Source organism: Liolophura sinensis, chromosome 8 (genome assembly GCF_032854445.1).
Source record: "Liolophura sinensis isolate JHLJ2023 chromosome 8, CUHK_Ljap_v2, whole genome shotgun sequence".
Lineage (NCBI taxonomy): Eukaryota > Metazoa > Mollusca > Polyplacophora > Chitonida > Chitonidae > Liolophura > Liolophura sinensis.
This window is the reverse complement of record NC_088302.1, coordinates 55,162,825-55,185,430: the sequence shown is the minus strand read 5'-3', so window position 1 is coordinate 55,185,430 and position 22,606 is coordinate 55,162,825. Positions and strand designations below refer to the sequence as shown.

The 22,606-nt window shown below is 40.5% G+C and overlaps 2 protein-coding genes across 2 annotated transcripts in view; both read left to right on the top strand.

The window, feature by feature from the left end:
* Window positions 1-7,565, top strand: part of LOC135472418 (uncharacterized) — a 28,448-nt gene extending 20,883 nt beyond the window's left edge. The window contains 13 exon segments of the mRNA XM_064751916.1: window positions 183-330; window positions 1,271-1,472; window positions 1,975-2,120; window positions 2,257-2,469; window positions 2,736-2,956; window positions 3,136-3,367; window positions 3,807-3,848; window positions 3,850-4,044; window positions 4,046-4,082; window positions 4,557-4,816; window positions 5,025-5,265; window positions 5,810-5,916; window positions 6,272-7,565. Of these exon segments, the coding sequence (XP_064607986.1) occupies window positions 183-330; window positions 1,271-1,472; window positions 1,975-2,120; window positions 2,257-2,469; window positions 2,736-2,956; window positions 3,136-3,367; window positions 3,807-3,848; window positions 3,850-4,044; window positions 4,046-4,082; window positions 4,557-4,816; window positions 5,025-5,265; window positions 5,810-5,916; window positions 6,272-6,937 (2,710 nt within the window). The 3' untranslated portion in view covers window positions 6,938-7,565.
* A 1,404-nt stretch (window positions 7,566-8,969) lies between these two features.
* On the top strand, window positions 8,970-20,787 carry LOC135473695 (peptidyl-alpha-hydroxyglycine alpha-amidating lyase 2-like). Its single transcript, XM_064753561.1, is given in 11 exon segments — window positions 8,970-9,295; window positions 12,445-12,602; window positions 13,011-13,127; window positions 13,617-13,689; window positions 16,205-16,344; window positions 16,847-16,918; window positions 17,378-17,434; window positions 18,125-18,273; window positions 18,843-18,868; window positions 19,489-19,512; window positions 19,514-20,787. Coding segments are annotated over 11 exon segments (1,014 nt in total). The 5' UTR covers window positions 8,970-9,181; the 3' UTR covers window positions 19,598-20,787.
* Window positions 20,788-22,606: the final 1,819 nt, after the last annotated feature.

The following is a 22,606-nucleotide window of genomic DNA, read 5'->3' as shown; positions in this document are numbered from 1 at the left end:
AAGCACCTAGGCAATAAAGTGCTGCTTTGAGGGTTTTCTAGCATTTACACGAGCCCATTTATAACTTTGAGATACTTTATTGTTTTTACGTTACTCCAAGCCTAAGCTATGTTTAGACTCATCACAGCACCATAACCAGATACAGATCAGTTTGGTTTCAACACAACCGGCTTTATTCACAGGGATCAGGAACAGTTCAGACCGTACGCCCCAAAGTTTGTCTCCATCTTCAAAACCGCCATGAGTCGAGATTTTTACAACTATGAATCTGATTCGAAGAGCGTATTTGGTTACGTGCTTATGGGACCTCTCATCGTACTCGGAGCGCTGGTAATACTGTGTTGTCATTTATTTTCACAAGCATTACTTACCATTCTAAGTTCAGTCATGAACACAAATAGTCATATACTGCTGGCATATCGATCCTATTTAAGATACCAAAAGGTCCTACATATATATGTGGTGTACATGTTTAACCTCTGTAGTATTTGTCAGATCCTTGCGGTGTGCTACGATTTCAATCGACGTCACCAGCTACATCTATCACTACACATCTACTATGTCAAGGCTATTCCATCAATAGGCTTCACACTAAGTTTCTTGAACTTTACAGTGGGTACCGTAAAAACCCACTGAAGGCTGCATTTGGTACAGTTATCTAGTAAAAACCAGTTGAAAACTGCTTTCGACTTCTTTTCCTTGCATGAATCAGTCTTAATTTTTTACTTAAGTTCTTCTGAAATGGCTTGTGCTGAGCGTTGTCTTGCAAAAATTAACAAGGAACATCCAATGTGACGGAGGAGGCTCGATTGTATGTTTTCAAGGCCTAGATTAAACTACATATAAAGCATATATCTCAGTGTCGAACTAATTGACATTTGAAGTAATCTAACGGTGTATTGGGTGAGTGGGACCTCCGTGGCTTAGCAGTTAGCCAGCTAGCGCAGCACAATGCCAAAGTCTCTTTCAATAATGCGATAGTTATGAGTTCGAGAACAGCTCATACAGACTTCTTCTCTGGTCGTTCATGAGAAGGTTTGCCTGAGGATGATCGTGTGTTTCCCACTGGCTTCCACCATAATGCTGGCCGTCGTCGTATAAGTGAAATATTCCTGAGTATTGTGGAACTCAAATAAATAAATATTGTCAGTAATATACTGCTAGTTTTTACGGTTTGATGTTATTTTAAAACTAGAAGTGGGTTTATTCTCTGCTGTGATTGTGTTAGGAATTGTCATGCGCCAGTCATCAAACAAATTTTTTCTTCCAGTACCGTAATGGCAAAAACCACGACGACCTCAAGCCTCTCCTAGGCGATTTGGTGAGACTACTGCAGTGTGAGGACGAGGACATCAGCAGCAGTGTCGGCAACACCTTCACCATGCTCACCATGGCCAACGCAGCCATCTTTGCGCCTCATATGAAGGAAATCGTCGAGTCTATGCTGGAAAAGGAAGATAATACGCTGTTGTGTAGGAAAGATTTTTCTGTCATATAAACATGTTTTAGGTCATACCTACGGGTTACAGTAGAACGTGTGTTATGTACAAGTACATTATTTATAGTATGGACAACTTACTTGATATAACAGCAACCTTCAGATGAGTTTCCCCGTAATTTACCTGGTTCCCTCCCACCATAATGCTGACCGCCGTCATATTCTTAAGTTCGTCGTAAAACACCAGTCAAATAAATGAAAAAAATCAATGTAACAGTCGAGGGCTGTTGTCAGATTGTTCTGTATCTGTATACGGATCAATTTTAAAACTTTTGTTTTGTTGACAAACCTTGTTTGTTATATTGGGACGATATTTATCCGATTCTTCTCTCACTGACGGATCAAAAGTACACTGTACTTTTCCAGAGAAGTCATTATTCAATATTTCCTTTTTTATCACAGTTAAAAACAATAGTAAACACCAAATCAGAATGTATGATAAACATTTGTAAAGTTTCCCAATGTTTTCCTCGCAGCCGTTGTTCAGGCGTGTTACAAACACAACCCCACACCTGTGGATGACGTATTTGATCAAATCTTTAACCTCCTGGGATCAGTGGAGACAAATTACCAAAGTAGTGTGCTGATGTTGTTGAAGGAAATTGCGGAACGAAACCCAAAGGTAAGCTAAGTACTTCATTTGCAACGAAGAGAAAAGTGCTTTTTAAAGTACCGGTATCCATTTGTTGAATCTGCTTTTCCACTTCGACTGATTTGTGTGCTATTTTTCATGTGATGTATTTCCTGTATAATTTCAGCTATTCACAAAAGATCAAGTGGACACGTTGTTGGACGAGTACCTTGACAATCAGATGACTGAAGGATTAGTATTACAGCTACTACAGGCCTTGTCCCTGTCGTCATCCTCCCCTATAGAACATCACATGAACAAACTGTTTGCCAAAATGAACAGCCTGATCGGAGCGGCCATGATTCCTACTATTCTGGTTAATTTGGCTCACAAGAATAAGGTGAGAAGCTAACCGTCCTCCAAATGGTTTACAAATTACAGAGGGTTTTATACAGGTAGAGAATAAACGTTTACGTCGATTAACGCATTGTTTTACATATAGATGAAATCTAGTGTTATATGTGCGTCTGACGATCGATCTAGCGTAAGGTCTGTTGGACATGGTAGCTGTAGTAGATTTTCTTGTGGATTTTCAAAACCTGGGTCATGCTGATGTCTCAGGCTTGGAAATTGAGGAACATACAGCATGCTTTCCTTTATTTGCAGAAACTAATCCATCCCGTGTTTAATAAGCTGATAGAGTTCCTCCGGAACTACAAAGGAGACTACACCTACTTGTCCTGCGCACTGAACTCCATCCGGGTGATTGGTGCACACGATAAAGAAATCCTCACTCCTCATAAGCAACTGTTTGAGGATCTTGGGGAAAAACACCCCAATCTGAAGGACATGTGCAAACTGCTGGTTGACATCATTGAAGGTCGTAGGTATGAACCGATGCAGATTCAACACAAATCACAATCCTAAATAATGTGTGCAATTTTTCCTTTGACAGAGAATTAATTTTTAAAAGTTTAAACGTTTCCTATTGCTGACAGATTTCCACGTTAAGCGCAGTTATTGGGGGTGATCTACAAATACATGTATAGAATACCGTTTGCTTCAGTGTTGACGACATCACTGAGAAGATCGGCCAGCAGCAAGATGACATCAACCAGCTGGACACGCGGGTGACCAACACTGAGAATGAGGTGAAGGAGATTAGCACAGAGGTGGATTCCCAGGGGAGGAAACTCAGCCAGCTGGATGAGGATGTGGCCAAGCAGGAAGGAAAGATAGGTGACCTGGAGGTAGTGGTCGACGACACCGTGATGAAGGTCGAGGAGATTGATAAAAAGGTGCGGATACAGACATCATGTGGAGTAATTGTGATGGCGGTGCTATCCAATGATAATAGCTGATGGAAATTTTAGAAAAATTGGTGTAGTGTACTGGATTTAGGATGTGAAAACCCGAGTTTAAATCTCAGTGGGATAAATATTTCCACCATTACAAGAATAAGCAAATTATGACAAATCAATAAACCTAGAGTCTCCTGCTTCCATTATAGTCGATGCAAGAATAGATCTCTGGCGTCTTCTTGCAAGAGGTTCTCAGGAGACCACTTGTCTTAAACCAATATGACATATGTCACACGTAAGAAAATTCGTCAGTAACTTCCTAAAGATCGATTCTCTGTAAATCTGGCCGCTATTGCGTAAATAAATTTCAGTAGCTGGCGTTAAATATTTAAATCAATCCTGTAACGTTTCGTCATTGCTTGCTTTTCCCCGACAGACTTTGAGTCACGCCCCAGTGTGGTCACGGGACGTTTCCTCTCCTCCTCAACCCTGAGGCTGAGCATGACTGGCGCCTACTTGCCCAGAGATTGGGCTACACCCCTGAGGACATCCGGGGCTGGGCCACACAACACGACCCCTGTATGTCACTCCTTAGCGAGTGGTTCGCCACCCACAAAACCAGCGAGGCGACAAAAGCCGTCCTCAAAACTCTGGAGGAGATGAACCGTCTGGACGGCCGCTGAGATCGTTGGCAGGGCCATGCAGGCTGTTGGTAAACATATAATGTCACTACTTTAGATCTTTATTCGTGTACTATACATACCACTTTAGATCTTTCTTCGTGTACTATGCATCCACGTTTTCTGCTGCTATATTTTAACGTTGCAACAATCATACTTATGCCTTCGATTTTTGTACTAAAACTTCTTGACAGTGGCTTCTAAGACGGAAACATTGGTCATATAATCTGTTCCAAAGAAGTAGCCTCTTCAAACATATTCTTAAATCGTGGATAATAGCAAAATATGGATAAACATATCTTTAAAATAATTCAATTAAATAAATAATTTGTAATGTTGGAACACTCCTGTCTTTTTGGTTTCGTTTTTGGCCACAGATATTGTATTTGTTTTCGGTTATAGCACGTCGAGTTTGGAATATGTAACATGACCCTGTTACCAGCCAACTGTATTTGTCTTTATTACCATAAAAGTCACTTTCAGTGCTTCTTTCCTCCTATTTTCAGAGAATGTGGTTGAGGACGAACCTCTTGACTACGATATTCCACCCCCTATTTTCATCAGTTACCAGTGGGGTCATCAACCGGAAGTGAGACTGCTCCGTAAACACCTGGAAATGGCGGGTTTCGAAAGTTGGCTGGACATCGGTCAGATGGGAGGGGGAGATAAACTGTATGCCAAGATTGACCAAGGAATACGGGCGGCCAAAGTGGTCATCTGCTGTGTGACGGAGAAGTACGCCAGGTCACCCAACTGTAACAGGGAGGTGGGTGTATGTCAGCGGCTGGTGGAAGTTGTTCCATTACAAAACATTCAACCTGATATGCAAAGCTACGCTTATCAAAACGTAAAAGGAATTTTCACTTAAAGCGTTTTTATCTTATATTCCATGAAATTGATCAAGATTACGAAACCATGCCATTGATAAAGGTATTCGTCCAGTCACTCGACATCAAAATGCCTTTCTTTGTCAGGTAAACTTGGCTGTAAATCTGGGCAAACCGATCATCCCTCTTCTGCTGGAGAATGTGGCATGGCCTCCCCCGGGGTCCATGGGCCCCATATTTGGGGAGTACCTCTACATTCGGTTTTTCCAGCGGGGGGAGAAGGAGGAGACCAAAGATGACCGCGTCTGGCCGCCATTAAGTTTCAAGGAGCTTCTGATGCAGCTGTCTTACATGAAGTTGATACCAGATCACTCCAAAATTACCAAACGTAAGTTGATACCCGGTCACTCCAAAATTACGAAACGTTAGTTGATACCAGATTACTCCAAAATTACCAAACGTAAGATGATATCAGATCACTCCTAAATTACCAAACGTAAGTTGATACCAGATCATTCCAAAATTACCAAACGTAAATTGATACCAGATCACACCAAAATGACCAAACGTAAATTGATCCTAAGTCTGTCCAAGGTTACTTAATCTGAGTTCACAACAAATCAGACCAAACTTACCTATCAAGAAATGATCGTAGAACATTTAAAAGTTACCAAACCTATACTTCGGATGAGTCTAGGTTAGTCCGAAAAGTTATCAAATGTTGATAGTTTTTGCCTCTTGGAGTTATCTCCCTTTCTAAATTGCTAAACGACTCCAGGTGTGAAATGGAGTAAATGTTAGCTTATACATAGCTAATGTATGTGCAGTCCGATGAGGTAAACCTGAGGTTACAAACTATACCTATGGCATGGATATATTTTCGATCAGACATTTGACTTTTCTATGACACATTCTCTATTATTGACTGACAGCCTATGAGAACTGGTGGTTGCCCCCAGAGGAAGTGATAGTGGTCAAAAAGAAGCCAAGCAGTGGCGGAAGCGCTAAAGAGGTTTCTGCTAAGTCCGGAGCGAGCAAGGTGATGACTCCAGTATAAAATAAGAGTTACAACTTTTGATAATCAAATGTATATTAAGCAGCGTAAGAACTGATTAAAACTATAAATGTTTAATTTCATCCCCAAACTCAACAGACAGATTCTATATTTTGTTTACATGTTTGTGATATAGGTTGCTTGGTTTTGTCGGCGTGAAAAAAGAGCAGCGTATCTTACGGTGGGCAATTTGATCACGGTGCACTTAACTACGCAGTAGTGGACCTCATGTGAATAGAGATATAGGGCCATAGTCCATGCCGGCAAAGTCTGTAATATGTAGGCACTGTTTTTACACATAAAGTCATTGTTTAACCATATTGTGATTTAATATGTGCAGGATCTGGGTGAAGAACCGGAGGTGTTCATTTCTTACCAATGGGGGATCCAGCCACAGATCAAAGCTCTCTACAAGAGGATGTCTGGACTTGGTTACCACTGCTGGATGGACATTCATCAGATGGGAGGCGGAGACTCACTCTACGATAAAATAGACAAGGGAGTCAGGGGATGTAAAGTTGTTCTGTCTTGTGTGACAGAGAAATATTCCAAATCAGCCAACTGCCGCAGAGAAGTGAGCCTGGCAGATGCGCTGAAGAAGCCAATCATACCTCTTCTCTTAGAAGACACAACATGGCCGCCGAGTGGACCAATGAGCATGGTCTTTACTCAGCTGTTGTATATAGATTTTAAAGACGTAAATGTACAAAGGTCTTGGTCTGGGGCGACATTTGATGAGTTGATAAGGAAAATTAAACTTTACGTTTCCAATGATGAGGATAACAGCACAGTTGATAAAGGGAGAGAAAATAAACCGGCGAAACCTGTTCCGGTAACACCGTCAAATACTGCCCCTCCACCTGCTGTTGTACAAGATGCTCCCGCGGAAACAAGACAGCGGTCCCCAGCAGCACCGCCTAGGCCCCAGTCAAGCCAAGCTAGAAAGGTGACACGACCGTACACTCCACAGAAGGATGGACTGTCTAAATCATGCACTGTGCTGTGAGATTCCTTAGAATTGAATTACTGAAACACGTTCACTTTGTTACGGGGAGATATCCCCAAAAGCACAATCACGGAATGTAGGGGTTAAATGAACTGTGATATTGTTTAATCTATCGATTCTTTTATATCTTTATGTCAAAAAATGATTAATTCATCGACTTTTATTTCTCAGAATTTATGTAATGAAATGACTGTATGTATACTATCATCATTATATTTGTAATTCACCACGCGTAATATCCATCATGCCATCACGGCTGTAATGACGTCATACAACTACCGAGTTCATAAATAGATATCTAATCAAGCTTCTCTGTAGGTCTGTAGCAGCACAAGACTTCGTGGTGAAGTCGTTGTTAAGGTAACTACTGGCGAAAACACACGTACATGATTCAGAATGCAGAGGAGCCGGTCTTACAAACAGTGGTAATGCTACGTCAAGCACATTTATCATAGCGACATATCCCTTCGCACAGTATTGCCATGGGTGTCAGACATGCGTTGTGATTGCTTCGTAAGACGGACCCCTTGTTTCAAGCTACCAGTACTGCGTATGCTAGAACAGAACAGATAAAACATACAATATGAACAGATGCATTGTCAAAGCAGGATATGATATGCAAATAAAAGGTGTATATCAACAGAAAATATGAGGTGGGTGTGTGAATTCAGCTCGACCTAGGAAATATGATTAGGAACATGAAATCGGCTAAGTCAGATTTTTGATCTCAGAGCCACTGACATTTTCGTTCTTCAAATCTTAAATCTTGCCAGACATTTATTTGATATTGTAATAGATTATACCGTGAAAATCGAATTCTTAATGGTTACTTTAACACATTTACCCTTCCAAGAACCAGTACAGCAATATTTCATGTCGTGGAGCTTTTATTATATGACAAAAGCTGAAGAAATCATATGGTGATACTTTTTAAAACTGCCAACACTATGCATATACTTTTTATATCCATATAAAAAAACTTAGCAAGAAAGCCACTGAGCCATTACTAGTGACAGTATATCTATATGTATTATTGGAATAACATGTTCTTGATGGGATTAGTACACTGCGTAGGCGGATAACCATCGATCCATTAGGTCGCGTGCTCGAATCCTGCTCTAGCTGTGACTGTAAAAGAAAAGACCACACTAAACCAAATTTATATATGCACCGATAAAGAATCGCACATGTAGATTAAAAAACATTTTATTTTATGATGTTGAATAACCGAGATAGCCATATGTGTTACACGATATCGTGTTTCCGGCTGCTATAACACAGCGCTCAAGATCGAAAGTTTATATATATAGAGTTACTAAGCACGTATTACAAAATAATTGTAACGGTCTAGATCTGTTTCCACCTCTCTTCCCGAGCGATTCATGTCATGTTATTTGGGCACTACGGTTTCCTTCACCCATAAACCTGACCGTCGTCGTATAAGCGAAACCTTCTCTGTAGAGCGTTAAACTCTAGGCTACACGAGGCGTGAGTTCAATCCCGTCATTGGACATGTAAGTCTCTCCCGCTTCCGTCGTTCCTCGGGACTTGGTCGACGGCATGCTACTGAAGAAAAGCTTGTCTGTCACCAATATGATGTACGTTACACATGGGAAATTTCGCCACTAACATGCCAAAGGTCCGTGGTTTACTACTGGAGCTAGGTTTCCTCAACCCATTAAGCTGGCCTCAGTCGTATATCGTGAGTCAAAAAGTCGACAATCTAACAAATAATTCATGGGACAGTATCACAGTTACGTTCATACCCAAAATATGTTCACACAGGGTTCTTCTTTGAACATTGCTAATGAACACTCCACGCGCTCTTGATTGTTAACAACCAAAAAGCTGATAATGAGCTAGCTACACTCTTTATACTGGAAACCTTGGATCAATGGGCGGAAGTGACTGATCCCTGCCAGTTCTGTAACAGTATTGATTTTTTCACTCCAGTCGCTAGGCGACCACGAGAGAGCCTGACCGTTCGCGAACGAAGCGGAATGACGTTGTTAACAGCCAGCAAGAATTATGCTGATAAGCCAGTAGCTAGATAAACTGGACTCAACAGACAACGAGGGAAACAACGGAGAAACGTGTCTGATATTCAGGGCTGGGACGGATATATTTATACCGAGGTACCAGGCCTGTATATCACCCAGAGATAACGGTAAACGGTAGTCCACTTAGCTGGGAAGCCTGTATACAGACAAGTGGCTATCTGGTCAGGGCCTGCCTGCAATCACCATGTTGGTCTCCGTACTTCTGTCCCTGGTCACTCTGGTCTTCTGTAAACCCCCACCGTACCTGAAGCAGAACAGCATATATGACAATCTGCCTTACCTTATTGACAGGATTCAGGTAGGTAACAGTTTACCTGTATCATAACACTAGACAGATGTACTCACAGCGGGCAGGACAGCGACAACATAGGGACCAGGTGTGATGTATATATCAGGGTGTAATAATGAACACATGGTCGCTGTCAGATCTACCATGAATGAACTAACGCTACAACCGCTCCGTGTACATACTGGCACATTTCCTTACCGAACCGTTCATCGTGGCTACCTACAGTGTACTCCAGCATACACCAGCATGTTCTGCCATACCATGCGAATGACTGAATCACGTACCTTAAGGTTAAACGCCACATTCACAATAGTTCAGCCTTACCCTGGCAAAGAGATGTTGACGTCAGTTACGTGAAGACAAAGCTTAACGCCGGTTTAGCGTTGTATATGCCTTAAGTGAACTTTGTTGCTTTGTGGTGCCCTTTTACCTTGCTACAAAGGTGAACGACGTTTAAGTGTACAATGCAACAGAGAGTAAGGCAGAGAGTTGTCTCGTTTTCTACATAGATCTATGACTGTGATTACTGTGATGGCTGTTCAACACCTGCTTATTTGGCTTTAGAGCCCTCAGATATACCACTAACAGATGATCTCAGTTTCCAATGAAGTTATTCCCATCTCCCCCGCCCAGGGCCCCTCCATCCCAATGTCTGGCCGGTGACCATAGTTTGGTGTAAAGATCAAATCTTGTGACCTGATCCCACCACGCTACGTGAGGTCACACTTTGCCCCCTCTGACTGGCGCTTGTGGGCGTTTTAATTTGAGAACACAATACCATATCATCTAAACATCAAGCTAGACTGCGTTTGGGGACTGTATAGCACACCTCAACATTGTAGAGTTTTTAGATAGGTTTGGCAATCTGCGAGTTTTATCTACATATGCGACAGCTGAACGGTGTTTGACTTTTTAAAAATGGTGTTGTAGATTCCTGTCAAATGCTTGAAGAGTTTTCTAAGCACATCCGTATTGCAGGCCGATATGTTTAGAAAAGACATGTTATAGTCGAGATTAGTGTGAAGAGCTGTGTGTTGTAACATGAAAAAGGGTAAGCCGAGTATGTCAGACTTTTCCACAGTGCTAGTACGTCAACAAAACCACTGCCAAAACAAACAAAAAAAAAACCAAAAAAAAAAACAAAAAAAACTGTGAGGGTAGGGGGGATCTTCACAGTTGTACAGCTAGACGAAAATATACCAAGTCCAGTTAACAGGCTATCAACAGGGTGACTTCATGTGTAACTGTAAATTGTAAATGTTTATGCAGTACATCCAATGATGAATTTTCCAATTATAAAAATGGACGTTTAAATTTAAATAACATGCTGCTAAAAAAAACTCTTAATCTGCATGTTAAACAATGAGGGTGTTGCAAAAATATTAACATCTTTAGCCTATAAAGAAACTAGAGAGATCCACACAAGATTTCGCTGAAGAGTCTGCTTATCGCTTTGTTGCATGTTATACACTTATCCACGACCGTTTTGGGGGAAATTTTGCAGAAATATGGAAGTAGTGAATAACCAACAAACCAAGAAAAAAGTATTTATTTATTTATTTATTTTACTGGTGTTTTACTCCGTACTCAACAATATTCCATTTATACCACGGCGGCCAGCATTATGATGGGAGGAAACCGGGCAGAGCCCAGGAGAAACCTATGACCATCTGCAGGTTGTTGACATACGGCTGAAGACAAAAGTACACGGTAACTCTCATAAAGCGACATGGCCAATATACTGGCTAATATAAATGAGCAATCGCGAAATACAATACAAAAATGTATGCAAATTTGTAAGCATGCTATAATTTGTGAAATCAGTTTCTTGTTGGTTTATTGGCTATGAGTTTTATATAGAAGTATTTAAACAATTTTCATAATGGGGTCATATTAATTCATCCTAACAACTCGAATTACAACTCCTGCAAGTAACGCGAAATCCCATATTCCAAGCGTAATATGCTCTTCAGAAGTATAGAACTGACACACGAGGACAAGTACGTTGATAACGTGCAAATCTCGCGTCATCTAAAGTGCGATTTAGCTCAAGTATGAGGATTTCACACCCATTACACCTCGAGGAGAAGGTGACTGTCCATACACCTCCCACAGTTAAAGCCGACATACAGGGCCAATGCATCAACACATATCAACATGTAATCTTCATTATTATTTCCCGCCAATCAGGGTTGCCATGGAGATATATCGATGCCGTGAAGCATGTTGTTATAATCTAACTACAGTCTGCTGTGAACAAAAGGCCCAGCCCTGAGAATAACAGATTGGATAATGAGGTTTGACGGAGAACTGAATTGCACAAATATTTCTCGAGGTGGCCTTTGTTAAGTGGGACTTATTAATTTGAGAATAACTAGCAATTTAATAAAAACTGAGTCAACAGTTCTGGGAATAATATGAAGAAATCGATAGTGGGCCATTCTCATTCACACAAATTCCTAAACCCTCGTCGGAGTGGAGGATATTCATGGACGTTTTGTATGAGCGAACTGACTTCCATATCAAGTCAAATGCTTCACTTGGGAGACCTCCTTTGATTTGATTTCACGATTATGCATTGCGCTACATAGATGAATATAGCCTCCAATATTTTAGATGCCTAAGCAGATATCGGCAAGTTAATTAAAGCGAAGCTTACCTTCGTGCGTAATATGCATCCAGTTCATACGGTTTCCTCTCTCCCTCTGTATACGTGGGAAGGTCTTCCAGCCACCTGCGGATGGTCGTGGGTTTCCCCCGGGCACTGCCCGGTTTCTGCCCACCATAATACTGGCCACCGTCGTATAAGTGAAGTATTCTTAAACACCAATCAAATAAACAAGTAGATAGATAAATACTCCTGAACATGCTCAGTATAGTGTGGCATGGTCGGATGGGGTAAATCATATCACGTGCATATTTCACCAGCATGATTTCTTACTCACTGGAGCAGTCGATAAATCAATCAATGTTCTAATGTATCCACTCATCGATAAGACCTTTTGGCATCATTTAATGCCCCAGTCACACTGACTACTGGGTGATAATCAGCGTCAAGTTTCGCCGAACTGATACATCACCTTATATATTAGCAATATCATATAAACTATCTAACATACACAGAGTAAGTTTGAAACTGAGTGATATTGCTTTTGTAGCTTCCGCCTGATGAGGAAGTGACGAACTATGACACGCTTCTCACTGAGAAGGACTGGCCAGGGAGCAGTCTAAAATTCGGCCAGGTGGCAGGAGTGGACACGGACAAGGCTGGGGACGTTCATGTGTTCCACAGAGCCGAGCGGGCATGGACGGCTGAGTGAGTGGATCGTCTGTGCGGTTTTGATCTCCAAGAATGCTGATAAATGAGTATTTATTACAGCGGCTCATTAGTGTCCTATAACATAGGTCCTATTATACTCATACATGTATTAATTCTCCCGGAGTGTGCGCAAATAGACCAATGCTTCCCACGTCAGCTTTCCCCGCATCCAAAATAATAAACTGAACATTCTAACAGTATACTCTATTCAGAGCCATGTAGAAATTCGTTTCGCGTAAGGAAGATCTCGCAGCTAAAATGCAAAACTCATTTATAAATGAACACAAGAAGGTAAAAATGTTTACTTGAGATAATGTTAAAGATAACACCCTGAATGACAAGTAATGTACTTTCATGACATACATGCTGTTACCTCACTTATCAGAGCGATTTCTCACCCTTCAGGTCATTCGGCTATGGGGACATCTACCAGCAGAGGGACCTGGGTCCCATCCAAGGGGACACTCTCCTGGTTCTGGACAAGGAATCTGGCGCCGTGAAGATCCGTTTCGGCAGCAACAAGTAAGTTGTGGTCTGGAACGTATTATATCAACGTACTTGTAACATGGATATAGATTCAATCCCAAGCTAAGCAACCCTAGTCTCAATATTTCCGTGTAGCACTAACATGTGTAGCTTTTTGATTTTCACTTTTAATTGCCCAATTTTGATGAAAATACTTTCAGGTTTTCAAAAACTGAACTAAAACCCTATATTCCAATTTATAGTAACAAAATTACGTGTACATCAAAGAGCGGTCAGTGCACATGGATATACTGACTTTTTTATCAAATATTCAAGTTAAATGTTCTAAAAATTTCCATAATTTGGGAGTTTTTAAAGGGTTGCTGTAATTTGGGTACCAGTATAAAAATGTCTAAACAATGACGCCTTGACGTACCCAGGTATACAATATAGCCAGTCTCAACAATCTTAATACATTAATTATGTTCTTTCAATTCAGTTTTGGAAGCTCCAAATAAAAACAAGAACGACTGTGTTGTGTTTCAGGTTTTATATGCCACACGGTTTGACGATAGATCACGAGGAGAACATGTGGCTGACTGACGTGGCTTTGCATCAGGTATCTACATTATTTGCACATTCGTGTCACTGTCTCTCTGAAGTGGTTTTGCATCAGATAATTATATTATTTGTACATGCATGTCAGTGTTTCACCGACGTGGCTTTACATCAGGTAACTATAGCATTTGCATATCTGTGTCAATGTCTCACTGACGTGGCTTTACATCAGGTAACCATAGCATTTGCATATCTGTGTCAATGTCTCACTGACGTGGCTTTACATCAGGTAACCATAGCATTTGCATATCTGTGTCAATGTCTCACTGACGTGGCTTTACATCAGGTAACTGTAGCATTTGCATATCTGTGTCAATGTCTCACTGACATGGCTTTACACCAGGCAACTATAGCATTTGCATATCTGTGTCAATGTCTCACTGACGTGGCTTTACATCAGGTAACTGTAGCATTTGCATATCTGTGTCAATGTCTCACTGACGTGGCTTTACATCAGGCAACTATAGCATTTGCATATCTGTGTCAATGTCTCACTGACGTGGCTTTACATCAGGTAACTATAGCATTTGCATATCTGTGTCAATGTCTCACTGACGTGGCTTTACATCAGACAACTATAGCATTTGCATATCTGTGTCAATGTCTCACTGACGTGGCTTTACATCAGGTAACTGTAGCATTTGCATATCTGTGTCAATGTCTCACTGACGTGGCTTTGCATCAGGTATCTACATTATTTGCACATTCGTGTCAATGTCTCTGAAGTGGTTTTGCATCAGATAATTATATTATTTGCACATGAATGTCAGTGTTTCACCGACGTGGCTTTACATCAGGTAACTATAGCATTTGCATATCTGTGTCAATGTCTCACTGACGTGGCTTTACATCAGGTAACCATAGCATTTGCATATCTGTGTCAATGTCTCACTGACGTGGCTTTACATCAGGTAACCATAGCATTTGCATATCTGTGTCAATGTCTCACTGACGTGGCTTTACATCAGGTAACTGTAGCATTTGCATATCTGTGTCAATGTCTCACTGACATGGCTTTACACCAGGCAACTATAGCATTTGCATATCTGTGTCAATGTCTCACTGACGTGGCTTTACATCAGGTAACTGTAGCATTTGCATATCTGTGTCAATGTCTCACTGACGTGGCTTTACATCAGGCAACTATAGCATTTGCATATCTGTGTCAATGTCTCACTGACGTGGCTTTACATCAGGTAACTATAGCATTTGCATATCTGTGTCAATGTCTCACTGACGTGGCTTTACATCAGACAACTATGGCATTTGAATATCTGTGTCAATGCCTCACTGACGTGGCTTTACATCAGGCAACTATAGCATTTGCATATCTGTGACAATGTCTCACTGACGTGGCTTTACATCAGGTAACTATAGCATTTGCATATCTGTGTCAATGTCTCACTGACGTGGCTTTACATCAGGCAACTATAGCATTTGCATATCTGTGACAATGTCTCACTGACGTGGCTTTACATCAGGAATAATGGCTTTATTGTTTTGTTTGCTTCTATCTATCCACAGGGGCACCGGTAATTGCACACGAATTCACTATTTATATTTATCTACGGTTATTCCTTTACGGACTGATAGAAATTTATAGATTTAGTTTCCTAGATTTTCATCGGTGTATTTATTATCTATTTGTTTGAGTTCATTTATGTCACAGCAGGGTTTATATGGAGAAGAAACCGGTCAGACCTTGGGAGAAGCCCCCACAAGTGACAAATTCTATGATGTTAAGCCGCATTTTGAGTAATTCTAGACCAGCGGCGTCCTGTAAATTGCAATATGACTGCATTTTTCCATACTTCTCTTTTAATCCATGGCGCTATGCGGTATGTTAAATTTTCCTACTATTTTGAAGCATTTACATAAACAGTTAGGATGAAACCTAACTGAGGTAAATGACCAAGAGACAGTATTTCACCGGTTACGTGTGACCATTTGTCAAGTGTCACACTGTGCTCGCTGGTCTCGTTTTACTCTCGTTTCCGTTGTCCATTATATTTCCTCTTTGAAAACTACTCTGTATTGACCAATCATAAAACATTCGTAGGTTGAAGGATTGCACTACAGTGACCTGTCAACCGGTATCCAGGTCCTGCATTCTAACTTCCTCAACATTCAGATCTCTGGTTTGGATATTTAGCTGTTTGGCTGGGAAATAGCTATACATCTGCCAGTTATGTCTCCTGACACTGTATTGTGTAGACAATGGACGTATACAGGATGCCTTACACTCCACCAAAGCCTAAGACAATTAGTTCGGTGAATGTAAGCCTAAATGTTCAGATATGTATCAATGTCATCATATGTTACGATGGGAAATGCTTTCTTATGTGTCTTAGTTGCTGAAAAAAACATATTTTGCTAGCAATTTCTTCACAAAATGCAACGCCTGCATCCACACCATTACATCATTGATAGTTGTATATTGTGTTCGAGCACTTTTCTTGACGCAGCGGGTTTAGTGTCTGATACTGGTATTTTAACACCTAATTTCATTTCAACAGGTATTTAAATACCCCAAAGGTGCGAGTGAGGCCTCATTTGTGTTAGGGAAGGAGTTTGAGCCTGGTCACGATGACACACACTTCTGTAAGCCGACAGATGTCGCTGTGGCCTCTAATGGTGTCTTCTTCGTCGCTGATGGGTATTTATTTATATATTTATTTATTTGGTTGATTTTTAACTCTGTGCTCAAGAATGTTTTATGTATACGACGACAGTCAAGTTTATGGTAGGAATAAAACCACCGACCTTCGTGAGGCACCTGATATCCCTCCTGACTTACCCGTATGGGGTAATTTGTTAACGTTTTTTTTCCAGTTGCAAAATATTTTGAATTTTAATCTTGAATTTTGCAACGACCTCAACCGTCAGAAGTTAGGTGCGGGACTACTTTTTCAAGCATTATCACGTGGGATGTATAATATTTCAACATACGCTCTAAACGAGAATTTCCGGCTCACGTGGTCTGTCTGGCCAATAAACGCCAATAATGCACCTGAATGGAACGCCAGACTGTTGGTACAGGCCCTATATCCATCTTCTGTCCCAACATATAAAAGTGTTTAATACTGTCACCATGATAACACATACAGCTTTATGACAATGGCAGACTAACTCACTAACACAGTGCTTTTTCTTACCAGCTATTGCAACAGCCGAGTTATGAAGTTCTCACCTTACGTCACTTTGTTAAGCAGTTCGGAAAATTCCTGCCGGTAAGATCAGCAGCAAGAGCAATTCAAGGAGACAACCTTTTAACGGAAACTTTGTTCGTTCCCCGTGAAGTCTCTGTTGCCTGTGTCTTATAGATTTTTAAAAATGGGCACTCTACACGTCGCATTTTGAGAAACTTTTATGCTGCTAAAGTAACAGTGTATGTAATTCCGGATGACTCAAATAGGCTAAATGGAATACGTCGTATAAAATATTAATGTCGTATCAAAAATTATCTAGTTAAGCACAGATCGTTAATCGCCAAATAAATAAAAAAATCAACGAAAACTTAACGTTTTATTTTTCAATAAATGTAGAAAGTACGATTTCGACTGAAAACATCATTAGTTTATTGTTATTATATATCGGCATCTTTCAAAGGCCTGTCACGTGACTTATCGCTGTCATCTTCTTCCAGACTTTGATAATGTGAAGGATGACGAACTGCGCATCCCTCACAGCCTGACCTTGATCGAGTCTCAGGATCTTCTGTGTGTTGCAGACAGAGAACACGGAAGGTAAGGACCTCTAATCTGACTTATAATGTCCACTTAATCTTTAATCATTTTAAATCCCTGGCTTACTAATTTCGAACAGCTATCGAACTTGTAAAAAAAAAAATTAATACTAGTACAGACGGGCATCATCAAGCATCTTCAAGCTGTCAATCACAGTTCAGATGGAAAAAAGTCAAATTTCCAAATAATAAAACTGGCATTATGACCTCTTAAAATATAGATAGGGCCTAAATAAGTTTAACGGCATGTTACCGTGAAGTAAAACTGGCTATGTCAGAAATACATAAATATGCAATTTACTATATTGTTCATTTTTAAAGTTAAAACTGCAAATTAAACATTTCATATAGTATTTAGTTATAACCAACGCCAAGGAGGTTATGTTTTTTGTCTTTTGATGTGTCAGAAACGTTACGAAATAAACCGCTATGCACGGATTTTGATGAATATTCATAGGTTTGTCTTGGTTAAGGACCAATCCACCAATTATTGGTAGTGATACATTTTAAAAAACCATTCTTCACTATTAATAGATAGCACAGAAATGTAGAAAAGTTTCCCCTTTGTCTGTAGTGATCCATGCACCAAATTTGTACATTTTCCCGGTGCGAAAGTTTGCACTCTAAGAGTGCCTTCTAGTTTTTATAAAAAATTACCAGACACCAGACTTTCATGTCATGACATCATCAGTACCGCTTTATCATTATCATTACTTCTTCTCACAGAATCCAGTGTTTTCCGTGCTGGATTGAGGAATGCTAACGACACTGGGAACTTTGTCGTATCCGTCTCTGATCCAGAGATGGCCAAAGTCTACGCCGTCGCCTACGATCCCAATGGTAATTTTGATCTCACAATGACATTTAGACCTGTTTAAGAGACGTGTGACATTTACCATAAGAACCAGCTGATGGTGTATTGGAACTAGTGACAGTGGAACATTAATTCCATAGGTGATCTCTGAAGTCTGCCTTTAATAGCCTTAAATCAAAGTTTCACAAATAACTCTACGCCACTATCTTCAAGTGGGGTAACACTAAACACGCTTAAATCCTGCTCTGAGCTTTAGAAATCTTACCCCGGACTCCTTTGTTCTTCTTATAGCTAGTGAATAAAACTCTCTTTTCGCACGTGATGTGTGCAACGATAACGATGGTCAGTACAGAACCTCCGAATGTCAAGAATACAAGAATCAAGCGCGTGTGGCTTATTTATCGTGTTCTTTTTTTATGTATGCTCAAAGTGTTCGCACTTTGGACCCGAATAGCTCTACCTTTGATGGCGCACTTTACTGTTGATGTAGCGTTTTGCTGGTTTTGTTGTCAAACACAACGTTAATGAAGCGTAATGTTGATGAACCAAATGAAAAATGGTAAATCTTTCCAAACTAAACTGTATTGCATTTCAGAGAACCTGATGTATGCTGTGAATGGGGCCTAATAGGGATCTCCAGGCCGTACAGGGATTTACTATTGATGTTCAGGACTGGCAAGTCGTGGATTCTTGGGGACCTCGGGAGGTAAGTCTGATGTCATGAAATCACAGTATGAACCTCTTACAAATAGACAGGCTACTGGCTTTTACAAGAGAAGAATATATTTTTTTACCATGAAAGTAGAAAATTTTTAGTATTGGTGGAATGATACGCACGAAGAAACAAGCATGATTGACAGAAACACTTGATATAAATGGTTGTCAAGCATGACTGACATGAAAATAGACATACAGAATTGAGAGAAGGACTGACGAACACAAGTCGCATGAGTAACGGTGTTTTGAATCCAGCTTCAGCTGTCTCAGATACGACTTTAAGTTGGGTGGTGTGCCAGATACCTGCTGAAGAGGGATGGCTTCTGACGGGTCTCCGAGCTTTTCCTCCACGCGTAAATACGACGGAGAAAAGATTATGCTTACCGCCACTTCAGCAATATTGCAGAAAATATCATGTGTAAACTTAACGACCGTCGCTTAAGAAATATTTTCTTGAGTCTTGCATTAACCTCAATAAAGTAAACAAATAGAATAAACTCTGTATACTGTTGTCTGTCCACCAGGGCTTCTCCACGCCTCACGACCTGGGCTGTCTCCCCTAACGGCAAGCACGTGTATGTGGCAGAGATCGGACCCAACAGGCTCTGGAAGCTGGACAGGGTCAAGCTATAAACTGAAGACCTTTTTCTGACCAGCGGCGATTCAAGTCCAAGTAGCCTGATGATTTGACCACCTAAATCTCATTGATAACGAAATACTTCACAACAATGCAGGCCATTGAGAACTGTTTGGACTTGAAATGCTTTTGGCGCAAAAGGTTTTCCTTTCAAATAACACGTGAAATCTATGTGGCTTTGTAAATTATCTGCGAGTTAACATCGTCGTCCTGTTGCTATTACATACGAAACATACGACAGACAGCCGTGCAGTAGTAATACCAACTGTGCACTTCACTTTAGCTCGCAGTTGTAACTTTGACATAACAAACTGTATTGTGTGCACTACGGTGTCCGTGTTAAACAGGAAATATAGGGACAAAATGTATAACAGGGCATATTTCATAGCTGAAACGCTTGTTGATCATAAAAATAGTATCTTATCAACACCATGGTTGTGATACCTGGCGAAAATGTTATATTTTAAGTGCTTTAAGCAGAAACGGATTCAATATATGTAAAGTGCAGTTCGCGTTCTGAAGAAATGTTGTCTACCGCATAATTATCGGATGAAGTACAGAACCGAAATTCATTAAATTCCACATTGCTCTGAGTATATTTACCGTCGACCAATCGCATAGTTGGGTATAAATCATGTTGCATACTCGTACATTTACAGCTATTGTGAAACTAATTAATCCCATCGTTGAATGCTTTCTTGTCTTCTTCTCAAATGTCTTCGATAACCACCGTCGTAGAACTCAGGTAATGTAAAAGACTAAACTAATTACGTTTTGATGTATTTGATCCACTGTCATACAAATGCCACCCTGTATTAGTTTACACGGAATTATGCAGAATTTTATTCTTTTGTTAACCCACTGTGAAAAGTAACTAATTTTTCAGGAATTATAACTGTGAATAGTGCAGTGTTTTTATTTATTGGGAATAATATTTCAAAGATGTTAGTATGAACGACATAATTGAGTGAGGAGTAAGATTACAACACTGTTTTGAGTATTAAAGATGTAAACTTATCTTATCTCGAAGTGTTTCTTCAAACGTCTTGTTAATAATTGTTATCAGTTTCACAGAATTTGTCAGTTCTGTATGAAGGGCCTAAGCTACTTATAGATTTTACGGATTTGTTATTTTCCGATGTATAGGTTGACAGACTTGCATTAAAGGGAGATATTTTATTGTGAATCACTTTGTCTTTCTTTGTGACTTTGTAACATCGGCACTCGATGTCAAAAAAGGCTTGATAAAACGTCTTCCTTCATTGGTTATAACCTCTGAGATTGTCCAAGGACAAACGAGGAGCGGGTTCAAAACCAGCCTTGGACATGACATTTGTAGGTTCTGGCGCTCTCGCTGTTCGCAGGACCTTGTAACAATTAGCTCTCGTCGACAGTGTTGTGAGGCATTTGTCTTCCACAAAGGGATGCGGGTGGGTAAAACTCGTCAGTAAAATGTCTACGATTTATCCTTTAACATCTTCAGCTCACTGCACAGTTCTTCGACATCTTCATAGAAACTGTCGAATGTAGAAACTTTACACCACCATGATTTTAGCTATACACGTTCTCAAACGCACGAGGAGCCTGCAAGTGTGAACGTGACATTAGTGACGCAGACCTTTCACATCGTTTCCAAGTGTTTGCATTCGACAAAGGCTCACCTACTGTCCACTAAAAACACATCTGGCAGTACAATGTCATTACAAAACAAGAAGCAACCGCCCCCCCCCCCCCCCCAAAAAAAAAAAGCATTTCTAAAAAAGTTTTCTGGCTTGAGAGGGTATTTTTACCATGTAACTTTTTGTGCTATCTCGTATTTTCCGTTGAAGTCGACATCAAGAGACAAGAAAGCCTTTGAAAAACAAGCAGGTCATCGCTCTCTCAGTTGGTTAAACCTCTGTGGCTTTTAGGCGATCGCTTCTAAGGCACTAGACTATGGCCTGCACCCATCGTATAGTAAAGACTCTGTGCACAACCAAGTTTGATTGATTTATTTATTTGATTGGTGTTTTACGCTTTAACGTGTTTTACGACGGCGGCCAGCAATAAGGTGGGAGGCAGACCTTCTCACGTACGACCGGAGAGGAAGCGAGCATGAGATGGACTTGAACTTGGAGAGAGGCTGCTGGGTCATTACGCTGCGCTAGCGCGCTAACCAACTGAGCCACGGAGGCCCTCGACCAAATTTGATGAAAGCATTTACTACTGATGACAGGATGTGATAACTTTTGTAACTTTGCGACTGTTGTATAAGTGTCAAGTTAAATGAAGGTCATACAAATAATTAAGGGTCGAAAGGTCGATAAATAATTATTTTACAAGCCATTGCTGCGTGTTGTCTTTAATTGCATTAGTCTTTATGTTGACTAAGAGAAGAAAAAAATGTGGAGATTACCTCGACATTTAACCGTTGGAGAGGACGATAAAGGACAGGGGTAAACCAGACTTGCAAACGTGATCGACGAAGCCAGATGTATACACATTTATACCACAGAGTTCCCAGCACTGAATCAATCAGGTCGCCGGGTGGCCATGTTGTTGGGCAGGTAGCCTCACAGTCTGCAGCCACTATTATTTTGTTTGAGGAAAAATAATTTCTTCATGGAAGGGCAGATGTAAGGCTTAACCTTGACAGTTCGTCAACAGGACCGAGGCTTAAAAGCGCATGTTGGCTTAACCAGTATGCCTAGATGTCATATAAATAACCTTGAAATGCATGAATTATACAAGACACGCTTCCACGTTAATCTCAGCATGTGTGTAAAATGCGTTGCATCTTTTGACTTAGAAAACAAACAAATCGCACCAAAGTATTTTACTATTCATTATCGGCAAAAAGAATGTGATTGTTTTAGTCTCATTTTATCATATATTTCCTCACTCATTGGAAGAAATATAATGCATTTTTCATAGAGACGGGGACATTTATTTGTGATTGTAGCGGCCAAATTATTCTAACACATTATTTTACTCTTACATCACGATGGTGTCCTTTTGTCAGTGTC